The sequence below is a fragment of the Argentina silus genome (genome assembly GCF_951799395.1).
Source record: "Argentina silus genome assembly, chromosome: 2".
NCBI lineage: Eukaryota > Metazoa > Chordata > Actinopteri > Argentiniformes > Argentinidae > Argentina > Argentina silus.
The window spans coordinates 17,366,225-17,386,959 of NC_139656.1; the positions used below are offsets into that span (position 1 = coordinate 17,366,225).

A 20,735-nucleotide genomic window follows, 5' to 3' on the forward strand; every position below is an offset into this window, starting at 1 on the left:
TAGCCCACCCCACGAATACAGCAGGGAACAAGGATGTAGGCATACAGTAATTCGAGTAATATCATTGCATCTACAACCGAAGAAATAGACAATAAGTCAGAACAACGCTGTTTGGGATATGTTGAGATACTGAACTGTAATGCTGAACTGTAGCTGGTCACACACACACACACACACACACACACACACACACACACACACACACACACACACACACACACACACACACACACACACACACACTTTTAGGAAACCTCCTTAAATACGATGGCCAACAAACACATTTAGCCATCGTATGAGCCCAGGTATAGTGTATGCCACTGACAAGATCCTTTCGATAGAGGGAGCGAATGATGAGGTATTTCTGGATGATAATAGTGAAGTCCAAGTGGTGCTAAGATAACGGGCAAGTTATCGAATTCCTTTATGCATTATAGTTAGTCTAACCTTTCAATCACACAACTTAAAAAAGGCTATTAGTAACACATGATTGGGGCACAACATTGGCCATGCCCTGACCATGCCTCATATTGCAAATTACATGAAATAGACAACCCTTTTTCCAGTATAGTCCACAACTACTCTTGTCCATGGTTTGTCATATCTCAAGCCCAATATCGCCACTTTGATCTCACAAAAATTAGTCTTTTACGCACAAGTCATGTCTGTTACGCGTAAAACTGATAAATAGACAACTTACAAGGTTTTACTGACGAGTGAAAATATGTTTTCCATGCCTAAAGTTTAAACAGACCTATTATTTCTGCTAGGCTATCTCATCATATACATTTTAGCCTACAGTTCACTACAGGCATAGAGGCGCACTGCTTTACATAGCTCACTTATCTGTCTCATAGTATTGCTGGCGAGAAAGAAAGCGATTGCATCAAATGTCGACTACCTTGATGCACTTACTATTTATTTTATTTGGAAATAAACAGGTAGAACAATATAGCACTAAAACCTTTAGTTTCATGACCGAGCGAAGTGTCAGAAATGTTGTGTAGAGGCTCTATAGCGGCGGCTGCTGTTTGTAGTGCGAGAGGGTATTGTCGTTGCGAATGTGCAGAGCGTATGACACTGATGGATGCGCCAATGGTTAGACGGACAGATGCTTGGGCGGATCTAACGGCATGCAGTGGTGTAGCGGCACACGCAGCTAGATTAGGCTAAAACATCCCGAATCAGTGAAAGACTGCTCTTTCTTATCCCGTAACAACGCCTGGCGAACGGAGAGGAGATCCTGTTCCAATCGAGCGACTCCTCTGCCCCTAACAAGGGTTTGATCCCCTCTGCGGTCAGATATTTCTGACTATTGACTAGCGTGAGAGGGAACCGAGATACGCAAATGACACGGACACGACCACATCTGGCAGAAGAAAAAAGCCTTTTACAACTTACCGTTTTCTGGTCAGCGCGAAAATCATTTGCATTCCCAATTGTAACCTTTCCAGATGGAAGCGGACCACTGCATCTCATGCTGACGATGATCTGAAAAAGAGGGACAATTTATCCACTTTCCCCTAAATAATGCAGATTTCTCTGTAACTTTTCTTGACTGTGCCAAAGGGAGAACATTGGCATGAAAGGGAATAAAAACATAGTTGACGATCTAATCGTGTGTTATTGTCCCGAATCTGAAGTATTTTGGGATATTTGCGCAATATTTATCTGACCGTAAAAAAATATTCTTTCCAATCTACATTTACAAAAACAAAAGGAGAGCGTTTGATAGGGATTTTGTGCCTGACTCACTTGAGGCGAAGAAGGCATCTTGCAGTAAGGAAGACGCGTCTGATTCGCTGTTGCTGTTTTAAATACCTACTATCAGCCACACAAAGAAGGGGAAAAAGTGCTATTAGCAGCCAAGAAAGTGTTTGGCAATAGCTGCTGATCCATGCTCTCAGAGCAGCTGAGGCACAGCACGAGTCCATCCCCTCCTTCTGATGTACATTATTACAACAAGGGATACCCAATCAAGCACGTATCTCATCGATTCGAACTGCTCTCAGTGGATTTTGAACGCGCTTGGACAAAATAACGGAGCGAGCCAGCGTGTGGGCGACAAGTCCGTCCATCTCTTCTTTCAACCTTTGTCTTTTCCTCTCATTATTTCAGAATAAGAAATAGAATTCTTCATATCTAAAGGGTACTTGGAACCACTCGGATTTTCATAAGATGTTATCAGCGACGTTCAGATGTTGCCCTGCTGGTTTTTAAATTGCGTGTGATTACTGGAATCGAATTCCTCATGGATAACGCAGTTAATCAACCGATTGAGTAAGTATGCCATTCCGTTAACATCTAGTCGACATTATTTGGAATAGCTTAGGGAAAATATCATTTGCTTTCTTTAGATAGCCAAAGAGTGAAGCAGTGGTCTCCTCCCCTAGGCTATTGTATCAGCAATTTGTGTGGTGTGCATGGATGAGTTATGCTTCTTTGTGATTTGTATCAAATCTAGTTGTCTATGTTTTGTCTCTATAGTAGTGGGTTTGGAACATTGTGGGTGAGGGGGGGGGGGGGGGGGGGCAAGACTCATGATGCCTATGACAAGAGCTAGCTAACCATTCGAGGTGCAAGGCTCAAATGTGACAGTGCTTGATGTTTGCCCCTGTTTGCAGACTTTGAGTGACGCGATCATTTCGTTTTCCTTTAAGCTTGCCTGTTGCAGCCTCCAACGCGGAGTGAGAATCACATTGAGGCTGAAGGTTTTTTCTCCTCCACTGTACTGCTCGTCTTCTCACTGTGATATCCAAGACGAACAGGGGAAAGAAAAAAGCCGCTTGTTTTTCTTCATCTTCAGATCTACCCTTTCTTCACTGTCTGAATTTTTGTTTGAAAACTGCCGATCTATGTCAGCCCTCTGAAAGCGCCCCGGGTACCGTGTAAGGAAGCGCCGCTATCAAAGAACAGCGGACCAGCTAGGAATCTCTGGGGCTATAGAAGAACTCTTCAGAACCCCCTAAACAAGCATGCCGCGGAGGAAACAGCAAGCGCCCCGACGTGCGGCAGGTACGGTTCTATGATTTGCATGTTATCGCCTCTGTTTTTACGACTGCTGCGGTATTTCCATTGCTCTACCCTAACATTTATAGTAGCCTACTCAACTGTGTGTGCGTGAGGGCTACATTGTACAGTGGGAGGACATGGCAAATGCCCATTTACTCACGAGGGATGGTTACTATGTAGCATATAGTATTGACTAAGTTGTTTCTACTTTCCCTTTGAAGGAATGTGTTTTTTTCTGTAACCACGTAGACCACGTTTTTTCCCTGCCTGCACTAGGCTACTAAATAGTATCCGCATTATCTTATTGCCACCTACATGTAGACTCCTCTGAACTATTATAGTTATTGGCAACATTGTATCATTTTCCCCAATTGTATTATTTTTTTCGAACTTCTGGGGAAACAATGATTCCATTCGATAGAGCCTCTGCTGTAACAACAGTTCTCGGAAGGGATGAAAGGTTTTCAGGCCGTAGCTCTCTATCCGAAAGACAAGTTCAGCTTTGATAGGTCTCTTTCCCTTTTACCCAATTTTACTCTCTTCCTCCCTCGAAGGGTGCAGATATTGACTCCATGAATTAGAGATCTATAAAGAAGCGTAAGAAAAAGGGGCTCCATGTCAGCTGACTGTCATGAATCCCTTTGATGCTCGCCTTCGCAGTTTTTGGGGCTTTGTACTAAAACATTTGATCACAAAATGTAAACTTTCGCCTAGTTTCCCTGGGCTGATTTTCCGTTTCTGGGAAAGACTTAAAGATTATTTCGCAGCCCGACCCTGGGGAGTACGTGGACTGGAAGAGGCTTTAATGGACAATTGCCATCTTTGATTTGACGGCTGATTGATTGCCTGTCATCTGGCTTGTCTTTGATCTATTCATTCCCGATAAACATCAATAAATCACTCCCCCTAGCAACGCCGGTCCCCGTGACGTCACGTCTGGTCTGACAACTACCCATTAAAACATCTTTAATTGCTTCTTTTATACTTTTTCACTTTGTCAGAGTCAAAGGCCACATTTTCTTTTTCCTCTTTGCCGTAGTGAATAAAGAACAACTCACCGTGACTGTTCAAAATAGGCTTTCATTCATTTCGCCTTTCTTCAGTCTTGGGTCATGGAACACAAATAGTTCTAGACCTACTCATAAAAAGTGTCAGAGAGTATGTAGACATTTTGTACACAACATTCTGGTATAGAAACAGTTGTATATTATTAGACTTTGTAGAATTTTCTTGGCGTATACTCTTCGACCACTTCTGTTTTGATACTGTTGTTATTATGGCTGGACTAGCTTAAATACTGTAAGCGAAAGTTTAGTTTTGTATAGTTTGAGGCGGTATACTATGATCTGCCCAAGCATCTGTCCATCTTTTCAAAACGATTCAGTTATTGCACTATTACCAGTGCCATACCTCTATGTACCTGTGCACTCTAGAGTGTATTAATATTATTATTACATGTTTTGGTGAAACAGAAATGTGAATTCACCAAATAGGCTAACGCTGTAACACAACACTGTTACTAAATTAAAAAAAACAACACTCAGAATATAATCAACAATACACACACACACACACACTCACACACACACACACACACACACACACACACACACACACACACACACACACTGCATCAGTACCTGGTTTTACACTCTGTCTTTTACGCACTAACACACACACACACACACACACACACACACACACACACACACACACATAGTGCTGGTATGAAAAATGTAACTATTAGCCTAATCGGGAGACGGAAGAATGGTTTGCTCCATCAGAACGACCCGTCAAAGCGACTTTGTTTCATATTTGATTTAATTGTCTCCCCTCTGACAGCCACATTCATCAATGGCTCTAATGGTCAATCAGAAGTTGGCAGAGTGAGTGCTCTCATTTTGTTTCTCCATACGTTGGGCCCAGGCTTTACTTTATCAAAATGCTTTTGCCTAATGGACACACTGAGGGTGGGGAGTGGGTGGGGGTTGAGGGATGACTGAAAGCCTTCTTATTCCAGGGGAGAGGGGGAGAGTGAGAGGAAAAAAAAATAGGCATTTATTATTTTGATGAGCGGATAAGGACAAACACGAGTGAGGGAAGGTTTTTTTTTTTTAGAATTAGCAACTTCCTGTAATTTTTTTTCTTTCCGGGGGATGGGAGGAGGCGGTCTGTATCACCCTCCCCTCCCCTCCCCTTCCCTCCCCTCCCCTCCCCTCCCAGCCCTCGCCTCTATTTCCCTCCCTCTCCTCCTTCATTCCCAGCAGCCCTCACAGCTGCAAGTTATAAGGTTGACGACTGCACCATGGCACACAAAGAGTGATGACAAATTGATTGCGTGGTAGTGATGGAAAGAGCAAAGGAAAGATGGCAGATGATGGGCCTTGATTAGGAACTTTGGGAAATCCAGTCCCCGGCAACCTTGAGCGTTTCATGAGAAAATCTCTCTCTCCCTCTCTCTCTCTTTCCTTCCCTCTCTCCTTCTCTCACTCTCTTCCCTCTCCCCCCCCTTAGCCCCCCCAACCCACCACCCCCCAGGTCTAGAAGGCCCGCTCAGCCGTATAAAAATAAAAGTTGTTTTGCCAGCTTCATTAGTGTTCACCTAATTAGCTGTAAAGCTGATGGATTCCTGACAGCCCTAATGATTGGAGATGACAAGCTCCGCACACTGTCATCCAGCCCAATTAGGTTTGCAGCTAGTTTGATGTAATCAAGTTGATATTACACAGTCCTCCATGCCTTTAGTCGTGCACTAACTCAATTTTCTGCTGCAGGTGACAAATGGGCCAGGGTACCTGGGTAATCACGTTGGGCTGGAATTAGGGTGCTTTTTAATGGTCAGGACTGGAGTGGAGGAATAACAACACCAGAAACCCACCCCACTTCAGACTGTGTGTGTGTGTGTGCCTGTGTGTCTGCCCCCCCCCCCCCACACACACACACACACACACCTCTGTCTAGCCAGGGTGGTTTTCCCACAAAACACCTTCTCCATTCAGGAGTGGACAATGCAGTGAACACCATGTTTTTGTTCATCGCCTTCAAAGCCTCGCAAGACCAAACATATCATTGTTTTGGGGAGGAAGAAAGAACATCAAACATTGTTTTGTTTTTTTCAGACTCCTTTTGTGTAGTTACCTTAAGCCCTGTTCTTGCTGAGTGGTTGTGTGTTGTACCTCTCGCCAGAAAAAAAAAACACTATTATGATTATTATTATTGTTATTATTATGATTATACTTATTGCTATAGCGCTACTGTTACCCATGCATAGTCATAGGGAAGACTGTAGTCCATTGTGTGTCGCCAGTGAGGTGTGTTTGAAGAAGCCCTGGAGAATCAAGTCAAGATTGATAATATTGATATTGGTCATTATGACACACTTCATGACATATTCAGAGGTACAGATGATTTTTCACATTAGTTGATTTTCAAAATGCCTATCATCAGCATTGTGTTCAAAGAGGCTAAACATGATTTATATAAATATTAAGATCATGACAGATCTAGTTCTGCTTGACATGAGATAGATTGTGGTGAGGAAAAGCAGCTGATTTCTGTGATTTTTGTGTGTGTTTGATTGATTGTGGATGAGAGGGGGAGATTAATCATGCTTGATGTGTGTTAACATTGCACTCATGGTGGATTCACATAGGCACGCAGTGGCCCATATACACAGACAAACACATAAGTGCGCATGCACACACATGCACACACACACACACACACACACACACACACACACACACACACTCAGACACACACACACACACACACACACACACACACACACACACACACACTCACTCATGTTGTTCCACATTTTTCATGTAATCCCGCTTGCCTACTTACTGCTAAAAACCTCAGGAGGGGGTTTGAAAATAGTGTAATGCTACAACATTCACTGTGTTGCTAGTGTGCATGGTTGATTCACTGTAACGTACGTGAGTGGAAGTTGTACGCTGTTAGTTCATAGGTCGCTAACTGCGGCTTGTTGGCGTCTTGCTCATATGAAGGTTTGCCCCTTCACAGCCTAAGCGAATTAAATTTAATGAAACATGCCATCTTAATTAAGCTAATTATCCTCGTTATGATAATTCTATCAATTATTAAGATGGAAAGAAAATTATTTTATAAACATCACCTTCCACGGTCTCCCCCTCCCCCCAGCTAATTAGAAATATATATATATATATATATATATATATATATATATATATTGTTTTTTTTAAAGAATCACACATTTAAAATCAAGTGGATTTTGGAAGGAATAGGTCTACTCCTGCCAATGTTAATGAAACCATTGTTAGGTTATTGTTAATAATTCATGCTATGTTTATGGTCAGTTTGTAGATGATGAAGTTCGAGAACGTAGACTACCGGTCTCACTTAGTCAATGACTTTTTTTGGAATAATAAAGTTATGATTCAATCAGGAACATTTGAGGCTAGATCCTTGGGTGTCAGTTACTTTCATTGTTATGTCTGATGGAAATAAGCGTACATTTGACACCATGGTGGAAGTATGGCCTTATTTGTCTGAAGCTAGTTTTTTATTTTATGCTCAACATGAAATAATGATAGCTTTCATCCAATATTTTTCTGATTGTATGTATGTGTGTGTGTGTGTGTGTGTGTGTGTGTATGTGTGTCAGTATACCCAGTCCTCCTTTCGCTCACCGTAGGTACTCCTGGGCCCTCTCTCAGGATTAGAGCTAGGCCTCAGCTTTGCCTTGCCTTGCCATTGCATTGCTTCCCCTAAAGTGCGACTCTCCCAGGCAGCCAACTGACACTATGATTAGTTATGGCCGTCCTCTGCCTTTTTCACAGCCACAAGTGAGCCACAATGAAGGAGGGTTAAGAGGAGGAGGAGGCGGAGGAAGAGAAAGAAAAGGGAGAAGAGTGAGGGGGAAAAAGCTGAATAACATAGCACTGAAATAGAGAGAGAGAGGGAGTGAGAGTGGGAGTGGGAGGGAGGGAAGGAAAGTTCCCTTCGAGGGGATCTACGGTTGATGGTTGATAAACAGAATTTTTTTTCGTGGATCTTCCGTCATGGCTCCCATTAGCTTGACAGCTGTCAATTAGGGCTCCCTTGGTCTCGCGGGCTGCAGTTTATTGCAGGCGGTTGATGCTGTCATTTTGCTCACAGTTTCGCCTTGAGCGTTATCACGAGCACTGAAACAGTCAATAGCTGATGCATCAGCAGTTATTTCTTAAATTGGCTCACAAGGCTGCATCCTTCCCTCATTTTTTTTCTTACCCCCCTCTCTCTCCCTCACTCTGTGTGTCCCTCTCTCTCTCTCCCTCCCCCCACTCTCTCTTTCTCTCTCTCTCTCTCTCTCTCTCTCTCTCTCTCTTTCTCATTCTGTCTCTCCTCTCTGCTCTTCTCTCTTCTCCAAATATTGTTTTGTGAGGAGAGAGCAATGAATTGCGACTGCAGTAGGTTGAGTGAGAGTGCAGGGAGGGCGATGGAACACACTCACACACACACTCGTATTGGGCACACACAGCTACACAGATGCAACACACACAAAGCAATAACATTTATACAAGGTATCAAGACCTAAAATTCATGTTTGAATGTGTCTAGTCTAGCTTTTATCCAAACAGTACCTTACACACGTAGATATACACGGTAGTCCTCAGAAGTGTGCCCGCCTCCATTACAACAGGGGTTGTTTTTTATAAATAGTTCTCATGTAGTGTACATGATTGTTCAAAGTGAATAATTAGAATATGTTTTAAAAAAATTAGTGACAGTATTTTGTCACACCTAGTTTATTGTTATTACTCGATAATGAGAAGAAATTATTAGAAATGTTAAATGTGGTATTTAGCGGGAGAGAGAGAAATAATTAATCATTATATATTTTCTGACATTTCTATCTGATTAGATATCACTGCACTCTCTGCAGGCATTATAGAATCGACTTAGACGTCATGTCTTTGCTAGACGTTTCTTTTTTTATTTCCTTCCGAAAATAACTTTTTTCCCAGTGCTCACGCTTAGTAAATCTAGCCCTAAGATTAGAGGGCTGGAAAGATATCAACATCTACATAACCGTAAAAAGCAACAGTTCATCTAATGGCGGTTGGAATGTTCTCTGAATTAATGAGAAGACCTTACTTCTCGTACTCTCAAGGAAGTCTGGCCAGGAGAGACGATGATTGGCTACTTAGCTCCTCCTATCCGCCCTCTCTCTCTCATTATTCCCGAGAAGCGATTGGGCAGGACTTCCTCCGCCGCCACTGCTCCACAAACTCCCACTGTGAAGCCTGATTCGCTGTCGGGGCCTGCACTAGAGCACCATGGGAAATGGTTCTTCTTCTAGGCAATTTTTAGGGGGAGGAAACAGGAAATTGAGAGAGTTTGTGGGATCTTTTGCACTTCCTCTGTTAACAGACAGATGTATTTATGCTCCTTGGGTACAGTAACTATATAACACGCTTCCCCCAAAGTTTGGCTGGCTGGCCTAGCAAGCTGCCGCTGCTTCCCAAGACTGGGGTATTATCCAGCTGAAAGTCTCCCTATCTGGTTTGTCGCCCCCCCCCCACTACACCCCACCCAACACTCCTCTCAGCAGCGATACTATGGTTCTTTGTGTGATGTGTGTGTGTGTGTGTGTGTGTGTGTGTGTGTGTGTGTGTGTGTCGGGCCAGTCCTCAGGTTTTTCAGAAGGTCTGGCAGCTACACGGGGGATTAAATCTCCCACAGCACTCCCCGCGCAGTGAAATATGGCCGCGCAGAGTAATCCCTGTCTATGTTGTTGTCATGTCGAGGGAGAGGGACGGGGGGTTACACACAGAGGGGAGGTAGGGAGGGGGGGCGCGAGGAGGTCGAGACGGCCAGATGAGGGGACAGGGGGAGGGAGGGAGCGACGGGGAGTTTGGTTCTGAGTGTCGTTTGGGCCAAGCTCCAGGTCTGGGTTTCTCCTTTTCTCCCTCAGCTCTCAGAGGGGGTGGGCCTCGGGTGAGGGGGGGGGGGGGGGGGTCCTTGGGTGAGAGGGGGGGGTTCTTTATGTCTGCCAGGGTAGACGTGGGTGAGGGGGGTGGTGGGCTCTGTGTGTGTGTCTGTGTGTGTGTGTGTGTGTGGGGGGGGGGGGGGGGGGGAGGGCAGGCAAGACTGGCAGCGATCAGTCATGTGGGTGCGGGGGCGGGCGTGGGGTGTAGGGTGTGGGGGAGTGACAGTGACACGGAGACTGTTTCTGATGGTGGTGGTGATGAAAGGCAGGGGAGGAGAGCAGTGTAGACACAGAGAGAGAGAGAGAGAGAGAGAGAGAGAGAGAGAGAGAGAAAGAGAGAGAGGCCCACGTAATCAGGGCCAGCCAGGGCCTGACATCCTTCTCAGCCCCATGACAGCCTCTTCCTCTTCTCTCTCCTCACCGCCAAGAGACGGCCTCAAACGCCTCGCCCCCCACCACCACCCCCGTTTCATGTACTGATCAGTCTCAGATGCTGGGAATTATTCTAGCCTTCTTGTATGTGTGCAATGGATGTATATGCGTGTGTTTGCGTGTGTGTGTCTGTGTGTATGGGCAAGTAGGAAAGGCAAGGGGTGATGCAGTCTGAGGTGAGGGACAGTGGGTTTTCGCCTGTGTGTGTGTGTGTGTGTGTGTGTGTGTGTGTGTGTGTGTGTGTTCATATGTATGTTTCTGCTGCTTGCACACCTACATGTGAATACTTGTGTGGCAGGAAGGGGGTACTGCTTTTCTCTCCTTGGCAAAGGCAGGCAGGTGTGAGCGGGAGAGGGAGAGAGAGAGAGAGAGAGAGAGAGAGAGAGAGAGAGGGAGAGAGAAAAAGAGAGAGGAAGTCTGTTTTATTTTATACTGCAGGCCTGTTGCTAATTAATGTTTCTTGGTAGGATTCTGTCGGAGTTGAGTAATGTTTTTGATCTTTATGCCTGATAACTGCATACCTAATGAGATTTCAAAGCTTCTCGAGATGTGAGTGCTGCTCCCTGCAATTATTGACAGATGCCTTTTTCTTCGCCATTGGGTTCTGCTCCATAAATCCTTCCTCTGTAATGAGCTTGAGAAGTGCCACCCTGCCAGTGAGCTAATGAAACGGGGGGTGGGGTGTGTGTGTGTGGGGGGGGGGTTACGAGAGGGTAGGGGGGTGGGGGTGGGGGGGGGGTGGGGGCATCACGCTCCTCTGACACATTTTTTTCTTTAAATGCAGTCTGCAGATGTCAGGGCCTGTGTGTTAAAACAGAAAAAGAGAGAAGCAAATGAGTGTGAGATAGAGGAGTGGAGAGAGAAAAAAGAAAGCACAAAAAAGAAAAGTAAGCTGGATCCCCTTCTCTCTCTCTCTCTCTCTCTCTCTCTCTCTCTCTCTCTCTCTGTCTTTCTCTTATGAGAAGAACAGTTTGGCCCCCCGATCGGGTTTCGGTCCCACGTTTAGGCCCATTTGTCTGAGTTAGGTATTTTATTTGAAATAGTAGAATCCTTGTTGCCGAAGTCGACTTTGATTGATATAACTGCCCCTCTTGCTACCAAGCTTTTTTTTTAGGGGTTCTTTTTTACACTCTTCACTTCTACTTTGTTATTTGGGGGAAGAGAGACAGGGAGAAGGAAAGAGGAAAAGAACTGAGACAGAGAGAGAGAGAGAGAGAGAGAGAGAGAGAGAGAGACGAGGGGAAATAGTGAAAGGAAAAGAAGGGCGGCCTGTTCTCTGTCCGCACACACACGTACGTACACACACACACACACACACACACACACACGGCCGGGTCTTTTTTAGGGAGGCCTGCAACAGAGCCGTGGTTTGGAGAGTAGCTGCTCCATGCCAAACAGTCGATTTCCTCCTCTCATCGGCACGGCCATACATCATGGACCCACCCTTCTCTCCTGACAGAATGACGCGTGTCATTTATCAAACGGACCCTTGCCAGAGAAGCCCTATGTGTGTGTGTGTGTGTGTGAGGGGCCGTCTTCCTCCCCTCAGAGGAGAGGAGGGAGAGGAGCCTGTGCGTCCACGCCTCTCTGAGGGGGCGGCAGGGGAGGGAGGGGAGGGGAGGGGAGGGGAGGGGAGGGGAGGGGGGGGGGGGGGGGGGGGGGGGGCGGTTGTAAAACCGACAGGGGGCTGAGGATGAGGGACGGGGGGCTGACCAGGAGGAGGGGGGTGGGGGGTGGACTAGGGGTGTGGAGTGAGAGGTTGGATGAGAGTGAAGGGGAACGAACAGCTCTTCTAGTTCCTGTAACGCTCCTGACTCGCCTTTCTCACATTCCCTAACCCCTATGTGTGAGTTGGGAAAGAATGCCTGGCGTTGGGGAGGGGGACTTTGTGTATGATGTTTGTTGGGGGAGGAAAATAGTGTGTGTGAAGTGTGTGTTTGAAGATAGTTGTCTGAAATAGTGAGAAAGTGAGTTAAGTGTGTGTGTGTTTGTGTGTGTGTGTGTGTGTGTGTGTGTGTGTGTGTGTGTGTGTGTGTGTGTGTGTGTGTGTGTGTGTGCATGTCTTTGCTCTTCCCGGTGTCTCTCCCACACATATGTCCCCTGTGCGTCTGTCCCAGTCCCAAGCCACCGTAAGCTGACAGGTATCACTCTGAGCCCCTGCGTGACAACGCACCCTGTCTCTCTCTCTCTCTCTCTCTCTCTCTCTCTCTCATGGGGGTTACGCCAGTGAATCGGAGCTCTCTCGCTTCCCCATGATTCAAAGGAGCATTACTGAAGATGGATGCTCCTTAAAAAAGAGCCAGATTGATGATGGATATGAGGCTGGCGGTGTCATTCATCATTTTGAATATTATTTAGACTGGCCGTGTAAAGCTGTAACCTGAGCTTTGGAGGAGAGGGGACTTGAGTGCTATAGAGCCAGGACGTGGGCTTCAGTGATGGATGGGTCAGGCCTTCTACTTGTTTGTTACCAGATACCACAGAGGAGCAGCACTCACTCCCTTCACTCCCCTCACTCCTAATGTGCCTCACTGTCTACTTTTACCCAAAAGGGTAAAAATAAAATCCATGGCGGTCAGCTGGGCAGAAAAAAACAACAACTAAAAAACAGCTATGTTGGACACGGCTCACGAGTCACGTTTTGTATGTACTCCGGGTTACTCTTGTTTTTTTATTTTTTATTTTTTTTTGTATTTATTTGTATTCATTGATATGTATCGGTGTTGTTTTAAAGGTTTTTGCTGTTGTTGGATCTCAACAGAGTAGGGAGATGAGGTGGCTGACCATCGTTGAGAAGGTGAAACAGGGTCAAGCAGCTGTGGGTCATTAGAAAGGAAATATGGCCGACTTTGTTAGTCACTTGTATGACTCACAATTATATGAATAGACTTCACTTTTCATGATTTGTTTTTCGAAAGATTCGATCCATATGCCCTCATTTCCAACTCTTTTAACTTGTCATCAGCGTCATTAGGATCATTTGGTACCACTCGTCATTTTCCCTAAACCTGTTTTGCATATATAATGGATTGATGGAGGTGTTGAACAGTAATGTTATTTTCTATGATATAGGTAGCATCTCTACTTGCAACGGGTTTCCCACATCGTTCAACTGTTCCACAATTGCAATTAGAAGACTTATTTGGTTTTGTTTCATAAAACAATACCTACGTTGGGTAGTCAGCGGTCCTAGTTCCATCTGGGTTTTCTTACTGTCCACTAGCATATGCGGAGAAGCCCTGCCCCATGACAAACTCTGAGGACAGGAGAGATAGTGCTAGGCTAGCTCTCTGAGAGGTGACCTCATCACCGACGTACTCACAAGGCACGTCAGTGACCCCAGCTCTCCTGTTTATTTTACCCTGGGCTTCTCTTCCTGCCGCCCAAGAACCAGACTCCTGTACTAGGAGACGAGGAATGAGGGGAAGAGAGGAGCGAGAGAGCGAGGGTCAAACGGAGGAGAGGGCTTCAACCCTGCCCTCGGGCACTAGGACAGAGAGAGAGGGAGAGGGAGAAAGGTTGTTTTGTTTTTGTGCTCTTTTCCTCCAGCCTCCCCTCCTCCCTCCCTTCTCTCTCTTTTTTTCCAGTTTTATAGCAGGAGACATGATTTATTGTGGCCATCCATCTTTGGGACTCATCCATCACCTCCTGGTTGCTAGGCAATCATGGCAGCAGCTGTTTGCTTTGAATCAGACAGAGGCGCTGTCAATCAGCACAGGCAGGTGAAAAGCATTAGAAACACGCTATTGTCAGACGGAATAATTAATCAAAGGCAAGAAAGATAATTAAAAAGATATGACCCTTGCTAGCACTTGGTCCGGGTTGGCTTGAAAAAAAAGAAAGAAGAGAAGACAGGAATGGGGGGGTGGAGTGAAAGAAGGAGAAGAGACTTGAAGGAAGGCCTCCATTCTCTCTCTCTCTCCCCCTCTCTCTCTATCCTCTCTCTCCTCTCGACACACTGAAGGAGAGGAGTGAGTGAGTGCTGATAAAAAAACCTCGGCTCTTGCAGTCAGTGGCACAGGTTCTAATTAATTAAAAGGAGATCGGGAAGAAAGTGGAGAGAAATAATGAAAGGCTGGCAGAGAGAAAGAGAAAGAGAGAGGGAGAGAGAGAGAGAGAGAGATAGAGAGAGAGGGAAACACCGCAGAATGGAGTGGTTCCTCTCTCTAATACCAGCATACGCTACAAATGTGTGCTTTAAAGTGGGGCTCTTCACACACACACACACACACACACACACACACACACACACACACACACACACACACACACACACACACGCTCCTCCTCCTCCATTCCTTTGTGTGTATGAGAGGTACACTAAGGTAGATCAAGCTTCTTAGTGGCACTGCTCCCACTCACAGCAGCCATAGATTGCCTTTGTTTGGGCTGCTGTGTTGAAGAAAGGGCACACATGCTCTTGTAAGAACGCTCCACGCTCACGCACACTTATGTTCTACACACATCCACAGACACTGCTTAAGAAGTAGAGCTATGTAGAGGCTAATGAAGCCCAGGAGACGGGGAAGGCAGCGGAGCTGTGTGCCCCATGTCCACTCGTAGGAGATCCTGGCCCCTACACCTGTGTGTGTGTGTGTGTGTGTGTGTGGGTGTGTGCGTGTGTCTGTGTCTGTGTGTGTGTGTGTGTGTGTGGGTGTGTGTCTGTGTCTGTGTCTGTGTGTACCTGTGTGTGTTTGCATGCACATGTGTGAGTGGTGATTGTGTGTGTCTAACATGCATCTCATACATTGGCACCAGAGACAGCAGCGTCAACCCGGCAAGCTTTCCATGCTAGTGATGTGAGGTCACATCGTCAGGAGCAGCACAGGCCTCTCCTCTCCTCTCCTCTTCTCTCCTCTCCTCTCCTCTCCTCTCCTCTCCTCTCCTCTCCTCTCTCTCTTGCGGTTCATCTCTTGTTCGTTCTCCTGTGCTCGGTAGTCCACGTGCTCCCTGAACCCGGAGCGTTCTCAAATGTTAATAGTTCCACCAACACTTCTGTTCCACAACGGTCACATGACGATCACCTGGGGCCTGTGTGTTGTGACTCTAGATAGGAATGGCACGTGTGATTTGGGAGGAAGGGAGGGGGGGCATGGGACTTTTCCTTTCATCTGTACGTGCCTCTTTTGTGCTTTGACGTCCCGTAGGCTCTCATGATAATTTTTTTTAGGTTTCTTTTTTTTTACAAGGTACTCGTGGTAGTATGGAACGGTCTGCTCCCTCCACACAGCTAGGGAGAGAGGGACTACTCATAACATGATGGCGGAGTGACAGACAGACGGACAGGGTGGGTCCCATATATATAATACCCCTTTCCTTGTACCCAAAATACCTTAGCTGAAAGCTTTGCTCTGGGCGACAAACATCTCTTCCCCCCCCCCCCCCCCCCCCCCGTCTCCCTGTCACCAGACCCGACACTGTCACCAGACCCAAGACACAGACATGAAAAAAAACAACTACATTTTGATTTGTCTAAATGAAGGCACACAAGACACCGTCTGTTTAAAGACATAATCCTCCTAGCCACATCAAAACGCCCATCATTCCCTTCCTACAAAGCAGGAGACCGGTCCCATTAGCTCTCTTAGCAGAGTCAATAGACAGGGAATCGGTAGACATGCAAGGCATTGATTCATCAACGATAATAAGCTTGAATATTGAACATATCTTTTGAAAGCTCCATTGACGGTTAGCAGAGTGAGCTCGTAAAGTAGAGAGGCAAAATGTGTCCACATGACCTATTTTATCATAGTTTGCATACAATCAATGTAAAACTACAGTCATATTTGGCCATTCATGTAGAATATGTGTGTGTGAATTGTCTTCACCCAAGGTCTTTCCCGTCCCTCTCCACTGACTGTAACAAGGCTGGAAGTTGAGTGTGTGTGCGTGTGTGTGTGTGTGTGTGTGTGTGTGTGTGTGTGTGTGTGTGTGTGTGTGTGTGTGTTGGGGGGGGGGGGGGGGGATAGTGCTTCATACCCACCAGTCGAATGCACCCAGACAAGCAGTGTTGCTTTTAGAAAGAAGAAGACGAAAGGACCGAACAATAGGAGCGTTGTGGGCTCTTTGAAACGCCTTGAGTGCCATGGTATAAATGTAGTTATCTGTTTACGACCAGCCACTAATGTGATCTCCCTTTAAAACCCTACTTCTGTGAGATGTCTGGGTATTTTTAGCCGTAATTAGCCGCATCGTTTCAGTGATATCCTAACTTTCCTCTTTTTGTTGTGCCATCAAGAATCCTATGTCTGATTGCAATACTCAGTCACCCTTTATTTGACACCCTTTATTTTGACCACTGGTATTTCAACTGATGTGCAAATTGTATTGTAGTTATGTAATTTATACTCTCAATAATTTACTACTCGCAATAATTTAACATTAATATTCAAAACAGTGAGTACTTCTTGGTAACAGTTTGTATTGATGGAATGTGTTGTCAAAGTCATTCTAATCCATGTAATTATTAGGTAATAATTATGTAATTACACTATCACTATGCAGTTACTTTGCAGGATTTTACAATGAGGGGTTGCCAAGCCCTCTTATCTTAGTTGAGTGAAACATGTCTATTTCAGCTCCTGTGAGTCTCAGAGCATTTTAGCTTTGAGGGTTTCTGGTATTATTGAGTGTATTACTAGGTGTCTGTTTGACTTTATAATAAGTATGGCTGTTGTCAGTGTTGTGTATGGAAGCTGTAAAGGTCAGAATAGAGAGATGAGCAGTGTGTAACATAGCTTTATGACCTAGCCATCAACACTTCCTGTTTGAGAGGAGAGGATGTTACACTCAGTCCTGACAAGGCTTGCACTGTTTATGAATTCCTGAGGCCTGATACACAGCCACAGAGTCATGGAGTTCTCTGGAAGAAAAAAAGACAAGTGTGTGTGTGTGTGTGTGTGTGTGTGTGTGTGTGTGTGTGTGTGTGTGTGTGTGCGCGTGTGTGTGTGTCTGTGCGCGTGTGTGCGTGTGTTTGTGTGTGTTTGTGTGTGGGCGGCTTTGTGGGATGGACGATGAGTATGTGAGCAGTGTGGCATTGTGACGTGATGACTGTTCTTGCGTCTGTGTGTGTGTGTGTGTGTGTGTGTGTGTTTGTGTGTATGCACGTGCGTGCATGTGTGTTTGTGGGTGGGCGTGTATGTGGGATGGACGTTTGAGTATGTGAGCAGTGTGTCATTGTGACGTGATGAGTGTTCTTGCGTGTGTGTGTGTGTGTATGTGTGTGTGTGTGTGTGTGTGTTTTACGTGTGTGTGTGTGTGTGTGTGTGTGTTTTACGTGTTTGTGTGTGGGAGGCAGTAAATCACTATAATCAATTGTGGGATATGTCACGGAATGCCAGACATGTTGGACACAGTCTTTTAGAGCAGGGGGGCAGTGGTGGGAGAGTACAGCTGTCACATGGTGTCCAGGACATGACCAGTACAAATCACAGGCTTCCCAAAATCAGGGAATGAATGTAACACTAATGGCTCACCACAGTTATGTATAACTGTCTCCCAGTGGTGGATGTATGTGTGTGTGTGTGTGTGTGTGTGTGTGTGTGTGTGTGTGTGTGTGTGTGTGTGTGTGTGTGTGTGTTTGCATGCATACATGCTTGTCCCACTTCACACTTTCTCCATAGGTTCACACATACACAAATACCCCCCCCACCCCAACTTACACACACACCAAATATAAAACAAGAGAGACAGAAATCCTAGTAATCCAATAAGACAGGAAAAGAGCGAAAATTGAAAGAGACAATGAGGAAAAAAAGAGTGTGAGAAAGAAAGAAAGAAAGAAAGAAAGAAAGAAAGAAAGAAAGAAAGGGAGAGTCAGGTAATGCACTAGGGCCAGTGCCAGTGCTGATCGGAACACCGTCAGGAGGTGGGGGGGGGGGGGGGAGGTTGGGCGGGGGGGTGGGCTTATCTCTTCCATCGTGACACAGGGAGCTGCAGTACATTAATGCCTGTGATAGGGACTGTCTGCCTTCGCACTTCTCTACAATGCAGATAAGCCTCTGCAGAGGCAACGATAGCATAGCACGGGCGGATTATCATACCCCCGCGCCGCTTCACTCGCTAGCAGCCAGCCAGCCAGGCAGGCACTCGCCTTATTTATTGTTTAGAGCTTGGTGACTACTGGGGAGAGTGAAGAGAACCAGGAAGGGGAAGAAAATGCTGCACAAGAAAGGGAGGAAAGGAGAGACTGAGATTCAGATAGGGTTGGAAGTGTTTGGAAGAGAGATGTAGCGTTAGCGTAGCATGAAGAGGGGAGAGAGGTATGGGAGGCTGGGGTGAATCTTCACTGAGGTTTAGTGGTAGATCTATGGAGATGGAATGTCCCAGTGCCGGGTGAGACTGAGCGGATAAGGGTTGTTGCCCCTTCCTAACCCATTGTGTAGCAGAAGGGCGAAGGCTCTTTCAAGTATTTTTTCCTGTACAAAAAGACCCAAAGCATTTCCCTCTCGTGGGTACATCTAGTGTTTCCCCTGCCCACTGTGCGCCACCTAACCCTTCTCAGCCTAAATATGCCTCGTTAGAAAACGGAAAATGACAACCCTGGAATCTGGAGAGAACAATCAGAGGGAACCACATTGGTGTACAAACAAGTAGATGATGGTCAGAGATGAACACGAACGGGTGCATAAACTGTCATTTCTCTCTCTCTCCCTCCCCTCCCTCTGTCCCTTTGTGAGAACCTCTAGGGCTTAGGATCTACCTGAGGGTTGGTCGCCATAACAGCGAGTCAAGGGCTTGTTATTGATGTACTGTGGGTTTTGTTTGTGTGGTTGTTTGTGTGGTTTAGCTGGGGCTGTGGTTGTGGCTGTTGGATCCTAGCTCCCCTGTGGTGCGCTGTCCTGCTCACACACAATGAAAGGTGGGAACTCTTCCTCCTCAGCACTCCATGTAGACCACGTGCATTGTCAATCAGCTGATGGAGCTTTGTGTGTCTATCAGAGGCTTTTGTGTGTTGTTTGCACAATTGCATGTGTGTGTGTGTATGTGTGTTTGTTTGCACACTTGTGAGAGACGCCCTAAGGCACCCATTTTACACAAATAAATAAATAAACAAACACACACTCACAAACACACAGGCACACACAAACACACACTAATTTGGACTATCGGTCTTCCTTGCCTCAGGCACTCAGGGGTGTGTGTGTGTGTGTGTGTGCGTGTGTGTGTGTGTTTGTGTGTAAATGGAGAATTTAAGTGTAGAGCCAAGGCATCTAAACATTGCCCTTTGATGGCAGTTCTCTCTCTCTCCCTCTCCCTGTCACACACACACATGCACACACACACACACACACACACACACACACACACACACACTACACAGGAGCCATTTTAACGCCCTCGGCGGTGGCGGCAGGCCCTGGTCCTAGGCCCACTCAGCTCATGCACGCTCTTAAGCACTAATTAGATAATTAAATGAGACGTCTTTCTTCCTGCCATATTTCATCCCTCTCTGTGCCCCCTTCCTCCGGCTCACCTACACAGAGACATGTCCAGCTCTTTGAAATTGATACCATATCACTTCCCCAGTCCCACAAAACCAGTCACCAACAGCCCCCATAACTACAAGGGGAGTGCCCCTCCCCAGAGCTGGTCTGAGGATTGGCCCGGAGAGAAGAGGTGTTGATGGCTATGGAGGGTCGGCTATCCATCATCCCACACGTTTCCGCCAATAACGAGCCACAAATGAAAATATCAAAGCCGAGGAATGCAGCCGTTTTATTTTACCCTTATTTTTTTTCAGCTCATGGTTTTATATTGCTTTTTAATTCTGTTCCTGTAATAAATCACAGTAGAACATAAAAGTATCTAAAAAAAGGACCGATTGAACAAAATGACATGAGAAATGTGGTGAAGGAGAGGAAAATCAAAAGTTCCCTTGTTTCTACCTACTTGAAGTTAAGATGTGTTTTTTTTACTTTTAGAGGCTTTTTTTTGCACATTAATTTAGCCCTGATATTTTATCTGCTATCTAAATTAGCGAAATGTGATTATGTAATTTGTTTCAAGTGCCTGTGATCAGGAACAGTAGTGTCAACATGGTACCTTCGCATGACTGCATTCACTTACAATATTTCAGATTAAAATAACTGTCCACATAACTACATAACTCTCCCTGTTTTAGCTGATGCTAGTGTTATCATGATGTTGTTGCTTATATGTCTTTCTTACTTTTGCAGAAATCGTGTCAGGATTTGTTGATTATGATCATTTTCAATGTCCATGGAAAAAGGTTACAATAGTAGTAGGAAAACTTGTACTTGGATCACCTCACGTGGAAGCACTGTACGTGTTCTTATATAAAGGCAGTTTAATTGCAGGACCTAGGAGGATA

At 45.7% G+C, this 20,735-nt stretch overlaps 1 protein-coding gene across 1 annotated transcript in view; it reads left to right on the forward strand.

Moving 5' to 3' along the window:
• Positions 1-2,951: 2,951 nt before the first annotated feature.
• Positions 2,952-20,735, forward strand: part of tshz3b (teashirt zinc finger homeobox 3b) — a gene marked incomplete at its 3' end in the record, with an annotated part of 33,098 nt that continues 15,314 nt past the window's right edge. The window contains exon 1 of the mRNA XM_083665156.1: positions 2,952-3,015. Within this exon, the coding sequence (XP_083521282.1) occupies positions 2,976-3,015 (40 nt within the window). The 5' untranslated portion in view covers positions 2,952-2,975. The remainder of the gene's footprint in view (positions 3,016-20,735) is intronic.